The following is a 15494-nucleotide window of genomic DNA, read 5'->3' on the forward strand; positions in this document are numbered from 1 at the left end:
AGAGGCCATGATGGTTCCGGAGGCTGACCAAGCCGTCCGTGGCGCAATTGGACGTGGTGCATGAATTGGTGAGGATGTTGCTTTGGTTGTACCACATCTCAACAAAATTTCTGCGCGTCCGGCTGCTTTCTTTGGCGACTAACAAAACCGTCCCGATGTCCATCCGTGGTTTGGGACAAAGTCGTGGCACACGCTACAAAAAGTATGGGCGGGCGCCTAGGTAGGTAGGTACGTAGCATTCGCAGGTCTGAATAGGTGATGAACAACAGCGCAAGCATTTCGTTGCAAACTGAGAGGGAGTCCCACGTTATACAGGAGCCTCGATCGGTGATGTCTCCGTCTCAGCTTGGCGCCACCAGCAAAAGATCGAGGACGTGGAGGGACGAAAGACATGTCGTGACACACGCGGCTGCGGGAGGAGCATGAAGTTGTTGTCTACACGGTGTGTAGGAGCACAGTGTCTCTTCTTATCTGCGTCTGCGCGGAATAATACGAGGTGTGACTTGCTGGGGGTGCGTGACACGGCCTCTTTAGGTGAGTGCGGGATGTGATGTGCCCGGTGGCAAGAAGAATTGTAAAGTTCTTGATGATATTTTGGTCAAGATTCACCGGTGGCGAGAAGAAAATCATCGTCTTGATGAATATTGGAGGTCGATCCGGCAAGCTTACGCGCCGCGCCGACATTCATCCAGGAACTAGAAACCAAAGTAGCGAGCGGAATGTTTCCCACTGTCGATGAACTCGGCAGAGCGTGAACATAGAGAGTCTCGAAAAAGGGTGAAGCTACACCGCACACCACTTATACCAAAAGTAGTCCTCAATAGACGAATCACGCGCAACAAAAAACTCTCCGTCGAAAGCAACAAGTGCAAAACCTAAAATCAGGCGAAGAAAAAAGAAAGAAAAACCAACGGACCATTCAATATACCAGACACAAATCGCATTATGTGTGTAGCTGAAGGGTCCGCCGACGGCTGCCAGTTAGTAGGATGAACGCGCTCTCTGTCATCACACACAATCTCTCTGTTCTACATACCACGGGGCGGCGGCAACGCGGGAAAAACAAAAAGGGCCGTAAGCATTACCCATCCCTTCACTTCTCCTCGCACAAATCACCACCCACCCAGCGCCCCCTTCGAAAGCCCCTCGATGTTCTTTACAACCTAGAGATAGTTAAAGAATATAAGTTTTAATTTCCACACTCCCTTTCCATCAACAAGCCGCCCGGCTAGCTCAATCGGTAGAGCGTGAGACTCTTACTGGTTCTACATGTCAGAAAAAGAGGTTATCTCAAGGCTGCGGGTTCGACCCCCGCGTTGGGCTCAATTCCCACGATTCTTTTTGTTTTTTGACCTGCTGGTGGCGGGGGGGACGTTTGGGAGATGTTTTCGTGGTTTTGACTTTTTGATTTTTTTTTTTTTTTTTTTTTGGTGTGGTCGGGGGCATTGGGGGAGGTGGAAGGTGGAGGAAGGAGCGTCGAGTGGGTGCCTTCCTCCTATAACCATGGCACACTGGCACGTGTCGTCGTCGTCGCTGCTGTGCAGTGAACTGAAGGAAGGGAGAATTATGGGTGACGGAACACTTTCAATTATTTTATTCAATACTGGATCCTCGCAGACAGGAAGCGGTTCCACTTGTACGTCGAGCAGTTACGATCCTTCTACACTGACTCTTTATGTGTGTACATTTACGACGCCCACCTCTTCTCTCTTGTTTCTTTTTTCATTTTTTCCCCTCCTCTAATCATCATCTTTGCTCTTTGCCCCTACTCACCCATTTACTCTTCTTCTCTCTCCCCTCTTTGCCGACGCATGTAGGCAGGTAGCTGGCACCGCACCAACACACATCATCCACATGACATGATCCACAACCTCGCTTCGTTTCCTCCTAGCCTCTCCTCTTCTCTCCATCTCCTGCACAACGTCGACGCAGTCATTCAGCCAGTCACTCAGTCAGACTCAGTCAACCAGTCGCTCAATCAGGCAGGGCAGAGCCCAAGGACGCACGCAAATGCAAACGCAGCAATGTGGAAATCCACCGACCACTTGCCCGGCTTTTCTCGGAAGAGCAGGTCGACTGTCTGTCTATCCGGCGGCCGTCCGGCTTTGTTTACCGGCCCGCCTGAGCACAAGTCTACGTACGTACAGTCAAGTCTAGACGGTGTGGCGAGGAGACGAGACGAGAGGAGACGAGAGGAAAGGAGAGATGGGACGGGGTGGGCAGTGGATGTCTTTGGCCACCTAGGTACTGAGGCATGGTGCGAAAGTGATGGGATATATCTTCTCTGTGCTCGCACCCTCGCGGCACAGGGGGGTGTTCGAAGAAATGAGAGATGAGGCCGCCTGGCAGTACGAGTGCGTTCAGGGAGGACTCGTTCCCTGCTACAGCTGCATTTAAGGGGTACTGTTTACTGCTACAGCCAGACCCAGGGAGTCTCATTTGCTGTCGACACCCACCCACCGTACCCCTTTCCACAAACACCCCCTCCCCTCCCTCTCTCCAACCACCACCGTCCTACCTACCGCCTCACATCAAACAGCTCCTCAGCATTCCGCCGAAACAGCCTATCAACCAACGCCTCATCGCCATCACACCACCGCAGGCAGCGCTCCACAAACGGCACCACGTCGAGCCCGTCGAAGCGCGTGTGCGGCCAGTCGGTCGCAAAGACGACGCGCCGCGGCGCCGCGCGCAGCAGCTCGCGCGCCATGGCCGCCGTCCACGGCAGCGCCGGGTCGGACTCGATGCGGTACGCGCCGGACAGCTTGACCCACGTGCTGCTGCTGTCGCGGAGCAGGCGGACGAGGCTGGCGAATCCGGCGAGGGTGTAGGGGTCGTGGTCGTGTTCGGCCCCCTTGGAGCGCGCACTCGCACCGCCCGCCCCCTGATGCGCGTCGCTGCCGGGCTTTGGGGAGTCTGGCAGCGTGGGGTGGCCCAGGTGGTCAATCACGATGCGCACGCCCAGCGGCGGGTCCTGGCGCACGACGTCCTCGAGCAGCGGCACGCTCTCGAGGCCCAAGTACAGCTGCACCGCCCAACCGAAGCCGCGCACGGCGTCGGCGGCGGCGCGCAGCTCGCTGCCCAGCTCGGCGGCCGTCACGGCGCGCCCGACGCTCTTGAAGTTGAGCCGCACGCCGCGCACGCCGAGCGCGTGCCACGCAAACAGCGTGTCGGGGGACGCGTCGGGCGGCAGGGCGACGACGGCGCGCGCGCGGTCCGGGCCCAGCGCGTGCAGCGCGGCCAGCGTGCAGCTGTTGTCGGTGCCGTAGATGGAGGGCTGCACGATGACGAGGTTGGCCAGAGGCGCGAGGAGCGGGTGCGAGGCGTAAAAGGACTGGGCTTGGTGGAGCGTGTGGGCGGATGGAGTGTATTTGGCGTTGGGGGCAAGGGGGAAGGCGGCCGGGTCGATGAGGTGCATGTGTGCATCCCATGAGCCAGGGGGAGGCGCAGTGCCGTCATGATGATTTTGGAGGAGCGGCGGCCCGGTTGAAAACGGTTGACATGGACGAATGCTTCTTGGGGAGCGAAGACGAGGCGGTGTTGGGGCGCGTGTGAGGCTTGGGCAAGGGTGCGTCATGGTGATTGGGCAGGCCTTGAGGCGCGCCATGTGCGGGCGCAACAGGCGGCGGCCAAGTCCCGTGAGGACCCAAGACATTTGGAAGAGGGTTTAGATTTTGTTTCTTTGCTCCAGAGGGGATAGTGGTCGGAGGTGGTGCAGCAGAGGTGCGGCAGAAGCGGGGTTGACCTACCTGTGATGGCCCAACAGCTCAGGCATCAAGCCGAAGCTTAGCTGCTACCATGTTTCGAGGCTTGGTCGACATGGCGGCCAAGACGCGAAAAGGGGTGTCCTTGTCGGTGGTTCAGCAAAGATGATTGCTCTGCATTTAGGACAGCACCTGATAAGGAGTACTGCAGCTATGCAAAGAAGAAAATCTCATGGTCTCGGACGTGTGGACGCGTTGTACACGACTTGTTCACTAAGCCTCGTCACGCCCGCAGCCGGGCTTCCGAAAGTGTTCTAGAAGGCGACTTGTTAACCTTTGGGGGGTGCTTGGCCTGCAACTAGCAAATAGCGCGATTCCAGATGGCTTCTGCGGCAGGCAGGCTCATGGGCGGAATGTCAGGAGATTTGCGGAGTTGGGGGCAGGCTGAGGGTTGCAGTGGTGGTGCCATGGAAAAGCAACAGGGCTTCCCCGCTCTCGATGACGGCGATGATGATGATGATGATGATGAGGGTGCGCAGTAACCGAAGGTAATGTATGTCGCTGTAAGGTATGCAGCGATTAGGTTGGTCGGTTGCTGGATGGTTGGGGCGGCAAAGAATGAGGTCTTGGTTGCCGAGCACTGGATGCAGTATTCGGCCGACGAAGAGACAGTCGGTTTCTCGGTTTCTTCGGAAGAGCTGCGCAGGGCGAGGCTGACGGCGAAGAAGGATGCTCTCGTCGAAGTCACGAGCGGCAGAGTTGTTTTGTTGACCGCTCTTCTTCGTAATAGTGGCACGCGTGACTGGACGAGGTGTTGGTGAGTGGCCACGTCTAGCGCAAACGAGGGGGCGTGGGACAAAGAGGTGGCCTGGCCGTGGCGAGACGTAAGTGAGTCAGCGGCGGAAAATTCTCGGGCAGGCACCAGCGAGTGGCAAGCGCTGTCTACTGACTGCCCGCCTCACCGGCCACTGGCCGCAAGCGTAACGTAACAGGTGGTACAGTACCAGTCAAAGGGTGGCTAATACACAAGCTGAAAGCGTCCAACAAAGCCGATCTAGCACCCCGGCCTCGTCTTATTCTGGGCACCGGCGGGGTCCGACGGGACACGCATCGCTCTACTCCTACATAGGTGCGTTCCCAAGCGACCAGCGGCAAACGACACGCTGGACACTGTAGCCACCGCGTCCGTCGGCATCCCTCCGCTCTCTGCGTGCGTGCAATCGAGTGGGAGCGCCGTCTGGGTGCCGTGGCCGTGGCCCTGGCCGTCGCGGAGCCCATGGCGGTCCGTGCGCGGTGGTAGGGTAGGGTAAGGTAGGGTCGACGGGAGTCCAGTCATGCCCTGCCCGGGCTTGGCCTTCGCCGGTGGGTGGACGTGGGAGTCGCAGTCGCAGTCGCAGTCGCAGTCGGGTGCCATCCATATCAAAAAGCCCGCCACCCGCGCCGTGCAGTGACTCTTCTCCCCCCCCCCCCCCAAGAATCAGCCACGCTGCATCACACATCATGGCCTTTGTCAAATCCTCCCCAGTCGTCTAGACTTCTGTTGTCCTCACTCTCCCGCCTCCAGACTATTCTCTCCTCTCCTCTCCACTCCACTCTCTCGTCTGCCACTGCAACCTTCTGGCCACCTGTTTGCCTCCCGCCCGGCCTTGCCCGTTTACCCAGTCAGCAGCCTTGTCTCATAACGCACCGACGCTCTTACCGCTGCGCTGCCGCCTTCTCCAACGACTCACTCCTGCTCGACTGCCTATCCCTCCTCCCTCCTTATAACCACTCTGCTCTCCAGCCTCACCTCCATCCCTCCATCCCTCCTAATCAAATCCCTCCCGCTTGCACACGGCTCTTGCCTCGTTCACTCGATCGCGACCGCTGCTCCGCAAGACGACCCACCTGTCCACCTCGACGACGAACCCTCCACCTACCTCCGACTCCTCTCGGCTTGTCCTGGCACGCGCTTGGTTCCGCTCGGCTACCTCGCGCATGGTGACGCTCGTCACCGCCTAACCTCCTACAAGCTCCACCACACAAGTCACAATGTACACCAAGTCATACAAAGCGCCAGTCGTCATCAGTCGCCCAGAGATCTCCATCGGTTCAGATTCCAAGACCATCATCGTCCACGAACGCGCTGTTCGCTACTAGTCTCCGCTCCTCCTTTGCGTCTTTGGCCCCGACGGACTTGATCCCCGCCGAGCCAAAACACACGAGAGTACTGGATTCTGTGTCGGACAAGGTCCCTATCTGAACATCTCTGTTGCTGACGGCGACTGGACGCTTCCAAATCGTCAACCGCTCCTGCAAAAAACTCCCCGACTCACGACCGTCTTCGACATTCTGCACACTCTGGATTTGTTCTTAATTCCTGGCAAGGACTGAAAGCGTACAACGGCACCTTTGGTTCCGCGTGCACCATCACGAGCATTTGGCGACCTTCCAAACGCCTCTACACCAATTCCAGAAAAGACCAGTCTTCAAAAGACCAGTCAGCTGCTGCATTGTCAGACCACTGAGCGGGTGATTCCTGGCACTTCTTACCGGATTCCTCTCTCGGTCACCCCACGACCATCCAAAAGTTTCGACTTTCGGGCCCAAAAGGGACACACGGGTGCTTAAAAGCAACCTCTCCACTCTCTATCTGCTTGCTGGCTTTTGGTTAGTATACCCAGGCGTTCTCCAGTTACATCATGGGTAGCGACTTCCCCTTCGGCCAAGACGTCTCCCATCCCTACGGGTCCTCCGTTTCTTCTTCAGCCTCCTCTTCTACTTCTTCGGTATTTTCCTTTGACGCCGCTTCCTCTACTTCTTCAATCTCCTCGGCTGCAACCTCGATCCACGGCAGCTGGGACTCGAGCGACTCGTGGAGCCGCCCATCTTTCCAAGACGCTGCTTGCACGCGCGCTGGCGAGTCCTTTGCGACCAGCGGCGGTGTTCAGCGCTACAATGCACCTTGCCAAACTCAGGGCGCCCTTCCCCCTCTGCAATCTGCCGTTGATGCTGCCCTCGCCGCAGAATCTCGGCGCAACCCGCGCAGATGTGCCACTGCCAACACGCGTGCGCCGCCCGCTCTGGTTCGCCAGAGCGAGCGCACTGTCAAGTTTGTTGACAGCCTCGTCGGTAAGCAATACAACCTCCACCTCCCCGAACCCTTCGCTGAGCACTGTACAAGACTCTGCGACCCAAATGGTTGAGATAATTTGGCCCCTCTCTGTGCCTGCCTGCCGCAATGAGGGCTCCGGCCGCGGTGTGCTTCCTCTTCGAACCTTTATTCAAGAGACGCTCCGCCGATCCCGGACCAGCTACTCGACCCTCCAAGTCGCACTTTACTATCTCATCCTCATCAAGGCGCACGTCCCCAAGATTGACTTCACCATGGAGCAACCTGAAGACCAGTCTTTGCGAGCTCTGCAATGCGGTCGTCGCATGTTCTTGGCCGCCCTGATTTTGGCCTCAAAATACCTCCAGGACCGAAATTACTCTGCTCGGGCTTGGAGCAAGATTTCCGGCCTCAAGGTCCACGAGATCAACACCAACGAAATGGCGTTTCTCAAGGCCGTCAACTGGAAGTTGCACATTACAGACCCAATCTTTGAAAGATGGCAGGCAATCGTCCTGAGAGCATCGCCCTCTCACCCTCCACCGTCTCCTGGAGCCCCGCAACTCCCCTGCGGCTTCAACGATTGGAGAGCACTCATTCCCATTCTCACCCCCGAGCTGGACAACTTTGATCTCATTCGCAAAGCTCCGACCAGCATGCAGGTTCCGAGGCAGCTGAGCCCTCCTGCGGCTCCGTTTGCGCCAGGCTTTGTGCGCGACTCGTGGCACATGGAGCCCTCATCGGCTCCTCGCCAAAAGGGAGCGCCATTTGTTCTGGAGCCTACAGTGGACATGACCCCCCCTGCGCCACTGCTGTCAAGACTCGGACCTCTCCCAACGCCACAAATGACTCCCCAGTCGGCGGCTTCAATCACTCCTGCAGCGAGTGTTGCGGCCATGGGAGCCAGACGCCCTTCCATGTGCACAGCCATGGCCTACCACCAAACCGCAATGTCGCGGAGCGCTCTCGACCAGGTCACCCCGGCTTCCCGTTACCACGGTCTGGAAGCTTATCAAGTCTGTGGCCGACGACCCTCTCTTGCGACGTCGACGACTTCGTCGTCCTCTTCGCCAGAGTCCATGATCTCGGACAGTTCTTCTCGGTCCTCTCGCGCATCCTCCATTTCCTCCATCTCGTCCGCGGCATGGGCGCCTGACACTGCCAAATTGGCAAAGTTGGCGACGTGCCGCAATGCGGGGCTGCCCTACCAGGTGCAACCAAAGGAAAAGGAAAACGCCGAGTACGTACCATCGATTCTTCCGAGCGAACCACTGTCGTCCCCCGATCTCGAGGGCTTCCACATCAACGACACGGCGGAGCCGACCCCTGTGCCATTCCAGCGCGCCGAGCTTCCGCCCCAATCCACTGCTGAGGATGGAGCCAAGGGACGTAAGCGATGCAGATCATCCACGACGGATACGTCGCTGCAGCAAAACGTTCGTGCGCTTCTGAGTCAGGACCAATTGGCTGCCGAGACGCTGCTCGCCATGGACATGGATCGCCAGACTGGATTCACCCAGCCCTCTGTGGCCAACGATGCCTGTATCGCCACCAGTTTTTTGCTCAACGACACGACGACGACGCCTTTGGCACTTAGCACCAAGGGGCTGCAGTCCCCGTTTGCGACGGTGCCGGAAGCGCGTCGTCCCGTTCAGAAGGACTTGGGGCGGAAGCGGGCGTGTTGCGCCAGCGAGGTGTCGCAGCTGCTTCAGCAGCGGTCTGGTCCTGGCATGTGGGATGGCATCATCTGAGAAGCCTCACCTCCCTGTCGCTTTGTACATTTCCACCATCACTTGCACTCCAACATATAACCATCTACCTTGACTCTCTTGCGAGCCCTTTTTTTTTTTTTCTTTCTTTCCTTCGTTGTTACTTTTGCTTCGAGAAATATTCTTAACCAAACGACTTGCTTGCCTCTGACCCTTTGTTTCTTTCTTGCTTTCCGAATCGACGACCCACCCCCCGTCACGGTCGTCTTTCTGGTGCTGCTGCCTGCTTGGCGTTTTCCCCCTTCCTTTTTTCGTTTTCGTGTTCTTTCTTCACCTCGAGTTTTTCAAATACATTAACGGTCGGGAAACGGGGCCGGTGGCGAATCACCACCAGGCAGGGTCTTTCGCAATCGGAGTGGGGGTTTTTCTTTACCTCGATGGATTGATTGGGGGCGAGGTGGGGCGTGTTGTAGTAGTAGCAGAGGCAGAGGCAGTAGTGGTGGGTTGTTGGTTGCGTGTGGGGCCGCCGCCGCCGCCCGCTGGCATGGCTGGCATGGTTGGCAGGCAGGCTACCTCGTCACTTTTCTTACCTGCCTACGCACCTACCTGCTTACCCACCTGCCTACGTAGGTAGCTTACCTTAGCTAGTAGTCAGTCAGTCAGTCTATTGCGAATGGCAATGAATGAATGGAATGGGGGAGCTGCTTGAGGTGAAGGGCTCCCTTGTGTCACTAGAAGGACTTCCTTTTTGCTTGCTATGTGATTGTTGTGGTTTGTGTGGGTGGCTGGATACACGAGATGTGCTGTTGCCTACATGTAGTCTTGGGTCACTCACTCGGCCTGTCGGTCCTCATTCTATTTCGGTTCCTTTTTCATTTCAGGACTCTTGCGCCCTCGTTCCTCCTCGGGTTGCCAGCTCGGTCTTCGGTTCGCTTTGTGTACGAGCGAGCGAGCGAGCGTACGAGGGGCGTGTGTGAGAGTAACTGAGTGAGTGGATGCCCGAGTACACAGGCAGACAAGTACGCGGGTGGGTACGCAGGCAAGACAGGCAAGTACTTGGGAGGTAAGAACTGATTTTCCCTCCTTGTTTTCTATCTTTCGCTTTCCCCCCCCCCCCCCCCCCCCCCCCCCCCCCCCCCTTTCCCTGCCAGCAATCGATATTGGCCTCAACATTCAACACTTAACGTAGAGCAGACAGAGCCGGTAAGACAGCGCGAGTGGTGGCGACGACATGTCGATATCGACGTCAGCGGGCAAGAGAAAGAGCAAGAGCAAGAGCAAGAGCAACAGCAAGTACAACGACTGGTCCGCCAATTACTCAATGTTGGGTCATTCTAGTCACTGGCACTGTTTGAATTGCTCCTTTCTTTTGCGCACGCTCGCTGATGGCAGCACACCGTACCTACTTACCCACTCCCGCCAGCTGTGCCAGCTGTGCATTCGCCACCACCAGTCCAGGTGTTCTCGTTCTCGTTGGGGTGAGTAACTACGGTAGGGGTGAGTGAGGATGACTCATACCCACGACCATCTGGCGTGGCGGCGAGGCGACGCGAGGAGGCGGCGTGGCGAGGCGTGGCGACGTTGAACTAGTGACACAAACAAGTGGACGGAAGTACTCCTAGTCACGTTGGTATGCATGTACCATGTGGCGAGAGGAACGCGAGAAGAAAGGAAGGCGAGAAAGGTCAGGGATATTTCTGGTTAGTCATTTATTTGTTCGTTCGTTCGTTCGTTCGTCAGGGGGGCGAGGGAGGGAGGAGGAGGAGGTTGCGACTGCATCTGGCACTTGGACGAAAGAGAGGCTCGAAAATGCTTCCTACGCGGTCGGTGCGAAGGGTTGTTTTCCTTCTCACTCACTCGCTCACTCACCACCATCATCTCAATCTCCTCAAGAAAAGTACATAGGTACACCCACCCACCACCCACCACCCACGCCCACCAAATCCCAACCCTCCCCTCCCCGAGCAAGCGCTCCATCTCCGGCCCCGACACATCCCCACCAATCCAGTTCACCTACCCTTCTAGGCAGGTACGGTAGGCTGTCGTCCATCCGCCGCCCGTCCATCCATCCATCCATCCATACAAGTCTCAGCAACGTGGCTATGCCGCGCATACCTCCTCGCACATGCGTCCAAAGCATGTATTGTATGTGACCAAAAAAAGCAACACCGACGGCAGAAGATTCCGCGTCGCGTCGCAGCGCCTCCTGCGCTCGCTCCGTCGGAAGTCGGAAGTCGGATGGCCGCGGCGCGAGCAAGCGGGCCTGTGAGCAAGCAAGCAAGCAAGCGACGGCCGCTCGCTTCCTCGCTCGCTTCCTTGATTTGTCGGCGTGTTGGGGTGTTGCCTGGAGGGCTGCTGGGCTGGCTGGCTGGCTGGGTCGGTTGGCGGACGGACGGACGGACGGACTGATTGACGGACAAACGCGTCCTCCCCGCCGGACGACTTTCCTGTTGCGCTGGAGGGCTGCTGCTGGGCGCTCGTGTTGATGGATGGATGGGGTGCGGAGGACGCAGACGGCGCGGCGCGGTTGTGAGTTGGAGAGGTGTGATGGGATGCATGGATGGATGCGACACGCGACATTCAGACTCAGAATGCAAGCAGGCCGTTGAGAAAGGAGCATGTAGGAAACTGAACTTGCAGATTAAAAAGAGCCGTGTGTTCGAAAAAAGGTATCGACATGTCCGACGTCTATGCACATAACACATCAACAGGAGTACCGTAGCCCACCTGCAGCCAACCCACCCCAATAACTTTTTCATATCATTCATCCCTCATTGACTCATAAGCAGCTTGGTAGCCCACGAGACATTCAGCGTGCGCAAGTCGCTGTAGTGCTGGCCGGTGCCCAAAAAGACGACGGGGATCCCCGTCGCATGCACCATGCTGACCAACGTGCCCACCATGTCGCCGACGGTATCGCACTTGCTGATGATGAAGCCATCCAGCTTGCGGCCGCTGCCGAAGCTGGCGTTGAAGTTGCGCGCCTGCGCCACCGAGTCCGTCCCGACGAGCGCCTCGCCGACCATGAGGATCTTGTCCGGCTGCGCCAGCTTGGCGAACTTCTCCAGCGACGACATGAGCCGCTGGTCGTTGTGCCGCCGCCCCGCCGTGTCGATGAGCACCACGTCGTACCCGTTGGTCGACGCGTGCTTGACGGCGTCCGCTGCAATGTTGGCCGCGTCCCTGCCGTAGCCGCGCTCAAAAAGGTCGACGCTGCCGCCTTCGCGCTTGGAGAGTTCTTGCAGGTTGCGTACATGGACGCGCAGCTGTTCAACAGCGCCAGAGCGAAACGTGTCAGCCGCGGCGATGAGGAGGCGGAACTTGTTTTGGAGGAGAAAGTATGCGATCTTGGAGAGGTTCGTGGATTTGCCAACACCATTGACTCCGACGATGGAAATGACGTAAGGTCGCGGCTTTTGGAGGGAGAGTGCCGGTGGGTTGTTGACGTTCTGAATGGAGCGGAGGAGGTCGAGAGAAGTGGTTGGTGTCAAGATTTTGGAGAGTGCCCGCTCCATGGCATTGTGGATAGTGACCTCAACACCTACAACATGTTAGCAATCTCCGACGAATGTAGGACCCAACATACTTGTAAAGCTTCCCGTCTTGACGCCAACAAGGTCCTGCTCCACGCTCTCGCAAAGCCTCAGCGCCGCCTCACGCGCAACGTTCTTGCGCAGTAAGTGATCCTCCATGCCTTTGAGCGGCTTGGCCAGGTCCTCCTTCGTCAATGTCTTTCCACCCACGACATTCCTGAAAAGACCGCCAATCGCACCCAGGCTTGACCCCACGAAGCCCGAGCCAGACTCTTTGCTGTCTCCCTTTTTGGCATTGGCCGCGGCCAAAATCTCGTCCATTTCCTCGTCGAGGTCCTTCAGCACGAACTCGCCCTTGCCTGTCCTCTTGCCCCACGACGATGACTCGACCTGCTCTACTGTTGTTTCCTGAGCCTCCATGTTGAGCGATGGTGTTGAGTAATCCAACACGGTATCATCCTCCTCGTCCGCAGCACCAAAATCATTCCATTTCCGTCCCTTCTTTCCCTTTGTTGTTCGCCGCGCCGGAGACTCATCACCCGACGACATGGGTGCGGACGTGAGATTTGCCTTTTTCTTCGCACGGCGCGACTGCCTTCCCCCGGGTCCGCCCTTAGCTGCAAGAAGATGGTTGTTGACCGCCGGAGAATTCGGCCGCGACGTGTCGGGCGTCGATGTGGGGGTCGCATCGTTCGAGGTACCATTTTGCGCTGGTTTGGGGAGTGGTCTTCTCAAGCCGGGCATGGGAGGTGCTTCGTGGGCATGGTCTGTTCCTGAGCTCGAAGGTGGCGTGAGTTCGACCGTCGGCGCAGAGTCGCGAATGGGCGGCGCGGCGCTTTCCCCAAGAGCCTCGAGTTCTTGTACTTGGCGATCAAAGTAGTCGTCGAATGGGCAGTCGATGACGCAGGTATTGCGCTTCTTTAGCTGGTCTTTGTACAGCTCGGTGAAGAGTGTGCGCACATTGTCCAGCAGCTTATCTATCCAGGTAAGTTGAACGAGGGACTGGTAGACGGCCTGCGCTGTGTTATTTCAAGACTGCGCAAGTGCGTGGCTCGATACGTACGACGAAGATGAGGCCAAAGTCTTTTGCTGTGGTCCATTTCAGCGTGTAGCCATCCTTTCTGTAAGCTGGCTTCTGCGCCGCAAGAGGGTCGTCGGAAGCCACATTGCGCTCCTCGATGAAGACGTCGCGGATCAGCGAGTCGATGGCCTTTGCGCTGACGTTTGCATACTTCTTGGACCAGAGGACAACGCCAGTGGTTGAGATGATCTCGAACGAGTCGAGCATGGCGATTGGCGGGGATGTTTGGTGTTGGGTCGTGGGGAGGGAGCGTTCGGGGAATCTCCGCAACGCGTCAGGTCGCCGCTTCCTTCTGACAGAGGCTCAATGATGCAGCTTCTCCGAACGAGCCACCTTTCCGCTGCTTCTTCAACCAAACAACACACCTACGCAGCTCCATCGCTTCGCCCACGACTGCTCCCGACAACCTCACAACCATCATTTCACCATGCAGCGGCAGACATTCGGACCCGCGCAGTCTCCGCGTAAGTCACCTCCTAGGACCTCGCGTCTGGCTGCTCCCAAACCGCTAACATCTACAAGCGCTCCACCACCCGGTCCCTCAGCATATATCCCAAGTCCCCAACCTACGTAGCCCTCCACCGCCCCAGCCACAACCCCAAGCTCAAGCAAACAGCTATGGCTATCCGCAGCAAAACCCACAACAGAATCCACAGCAAGGCAGCGGCTTCACGCAGCAGCCGGGCTTTGGGGGCTTCCTGAACGACCCAACTGCCCAAATGGGCTTCTCAATTGGCCAGAATGCTGCCAGGGCTGGCCAGGAATACATGGAGCAAAACGTTGGCCCCCAGGTCGCTGGGCTCGAGGACAACAGCTGACCAGGCGCGCAGTTCAATCGCTACGTCAACACAGTTGCGCTCAAGCATTATTTCAACGTCACCAACTCGTATGTGGTCAACAAACTCTTCCTCGTCGTCTTCCCGTGGCGGCATCGTCCGTGGGTACGGCAAAACTACGACGGCTTCTTCCTTCCCCCTAGGGAAGACATCAACAGTCCGGACATGTATATACCAGGTGAGGCTTGCTGAGTTCACCCACGTGTACGCGTCACTCTGACCTCCCCTAGTCATGGCCTTTGTGACTTACATCCTCCTCTCGACCCTCCTTGCGGGTATCCGAGGAGCATTCCACCCTGAGCTCCTGGGAATCACGGCAACCAAAGGCTTTGCCGTCGTCTTGTTTGAGATACTGGGTCTGAAGCTCGGTTGCTACTTCCTCAGTATAAGCAACGACTCGCAGCTGCTTGATCTGGTGGCCTACTCCGGTTACAAGTTCGTCGGTATTATCGTTACACTGGTTGTCGCGGAGGTGTTCAACAAGGGCCAGGGCTCCGGTGGCTGGGTCGGCTGGGTGGTCTTCTTCTACACGTTCATGGCCCTCGCGTTCTTTTTGGTGAGCAAGGAGCATTCATGCCCGGATACTCGTGTGAGAGTACTGACATTATTCCAGCTCCGATCATTGAAGTACGTCTTGCTCCCGGATACGGCACCGAACGGCGGCGGTCAAGCCGGCTATACGATTGCCCGGAACCAGCGTTATGCCCGCACCCAGTTTCTCTTCTTCTATTCCTACATTGTTCAGGGCTTCTTCATGCTGTGGCTATCCAGCCAGAGCTCTAGCAGCCAGTCAGCCGGTTCTTAGTGGGTAATTCTCAGGTGACGGGCAGGGAGGCTCCCTCTCAGACGGACATGTGTCGGACGGCAAGGAGGCTTCAGCAGATTCGCAATCGGCGTCAAAAATGGGCATACTTGGCCCCGGGCGGGCGCAGGGGGTGTTTGACTTCACAAGAGGATTAGTAGAGATATCAAGACATGGAGAACTTTCCCAGGCTCGGCGACAACTCGTGGCATGGTCGCACAGTCGATGCCAAAAGAAACAACAGCCGGCTGGGCCTTGGGAACCTTCATCTACCACCACAGCCAGACCTAGGGAGCTGCCGTTCACTTCAACAGCAGCAGCCAGGGAACTGCCAGCCATCACCGCGGCTGTACCTAGGAAGCTGCCAATCCTAGACGCCTATCATGGTCGCGTCATCGTCCAGCTGTCACAGCAGAACCAAGCCTGAGAACGCCAGGCGCATTTCTTGACCTATGAACGGGAAATGGAGGGGATATAAGCAAATGGCTTGGAAACTAATGTACACTAGGACTTCAGCTCTAGCGCGGCTCCGAGTTCGCATTCTTTGGCGTTGAAAGTGGGAATTCTCGATCGATTTGTAGCAGCACTTTCAACGTTTAATACGACAAACTAGACCGCTTTCATTACGACAGGGGGAATTCAATCAAGGTCAAAAAGAAGAGCTTAAAAAATGGATAGAGACAGGGCAACTGTCGGCTGACATGTAGGGCCGAGCGCTAGGCGTCTCTACCGACGTCA

At 57.2% G+C, this 15494-nt stretch overlaps 4 protein-coding genes and 1 non-coding gene across 5 annotated transcripts; 3 read left to right on the forward strand and 2 right to left on the reverse strand.

Annotated features, from left to right (window-relative positions):
• The first annotated feature begins 1222 nt into the window (after nt 1-1222).
• Nucleotides 1223-1323, forward strand: J3D65DRAFT_t73. The gene has a single exon. It is a non-coding gene; the product is annotated as a tRNA-Lys (tRNA).
• Nucleotides 1324-2518: 1195 nt separating this feature from the next.
• Nucleotides 2519-3418, reverse strand: J3D65DRAFT_646092 (putative TIM barrel metal-dependent hydrolase; the record flags this gene model as incomplete). The annotated part of the gene is made up of 1 exon (XM_066802255.1): nt 2519-3418. The coding sequence occupies one exon, from the start codon at nt 3416-3418 to the stop codon at nt 2519-2521; it is 900 nt and encodes a 299-aa protein (XP_066655647.1).
• Nucleotides 3419-6385: 2967 nt separating this feature from the next.
• On the forward strand, nt 6386-8546 carry J3D65DRAFT_553888 (uncharacterized protein; the record flags this gene model as incomplete). The annotated part of the gene is made up of 2 exons (XM_066797153.1): nt 6386-6815; nt 6868-8546. The coding sequence occupies 2 exons, from the start codon at nt 6386-6388 to the stop codon at nt 8544-8546; spliced, it is 2109 nt and encodes a 702-aa protein (XP_066655648.1).
• Nucleotides 8547-11133: 2587 nt separating this feature from the next.
• On the reverse strand, nt 11134-13362 carry J3D65DRAFT_625810 (signal recognition particle, alpha subunit, N-terminal-domain-containing protein). The gene is made up of 3 exons (XM_066800371.1): nt 13101-13362; nt 12091-13051; nt 11134-12045 (listed from the first exon to the last, which is right to left on the reverse strand). Exons 1-3 carry the CDS (start codon nt 13323-13325, stop codon nt 11276-11278), a joined length of 1956 nt encoding a protein of 651 aa, XP_066655649.1. The 5' UTR covers nt 13326-13362; the 3' UTR covers nt 11134-11275.
• A 183-nt stretch (nt 13363-13545) lies between these two features.
• On the forward strand, nt 13546-14759 carry J3D65DRAFT_646095 (uncharacterized protein; the record flags this gene model as incomplete). The annotated part of the gene is made up of 5 exons (XM_066802256.1): nt 13546-13582; nt 13641-13897; nt 13949-14132; nt 14185-14510; nt 14568-14759. 5 exons carry the CDS (start codon nt 13546-13548, stop codon nt 14757-14759), a joined length of 996 nt encoding a protein of 331 aa, XP_066655650.1.
• Nucleotides 14760-15494: the final 735 nt, after the last annotated feature.

Source organism: Phyllosticta citribraziliensis, assembly GCF_038025025.1.
Source record: "Phyllosticta citribraziliensis strain CPC 17464 chromosome Unknown J3D65scaffold_6, whole genome shotgun sequence".
Taxonomy (NCBI): Eukaryota; Fungi; Ascomycota; class Dothideomycetes; order Botryosphaeriales; family Phyllostictaceae; genus Phyllosticta; species Phyllosticta citribraziliensis.

What these genes read in the sequence shown, in the direction of transcription:
- J3D65DRAFT_625810 (XM_066800371.1), bottom strand. Translation starts at nt 13,325, where the DNA reads ATGCTCGACTCGTTCGAGATCATCTCAACCACTGGCGTTGTCCTCTGG. An exon ending in ACTTTGGCCTCATCTTCGTC is followed by an intron (nt 13,052 to 13,100) that starts GTACGTATCGAG and finishes AACACAGCGCAG; the next exon opens with GCCGTCTACCAGTCCCTCGT. An exon ending in CAAGACGGGAAGCTTTACAA is followed by an intron (nt 12,046 to 12,090) that starts GTATGTTGGGTC and finishes AACATGTTGTAG; the next exon opens with GTGTTGAGGTCACTATCCAC.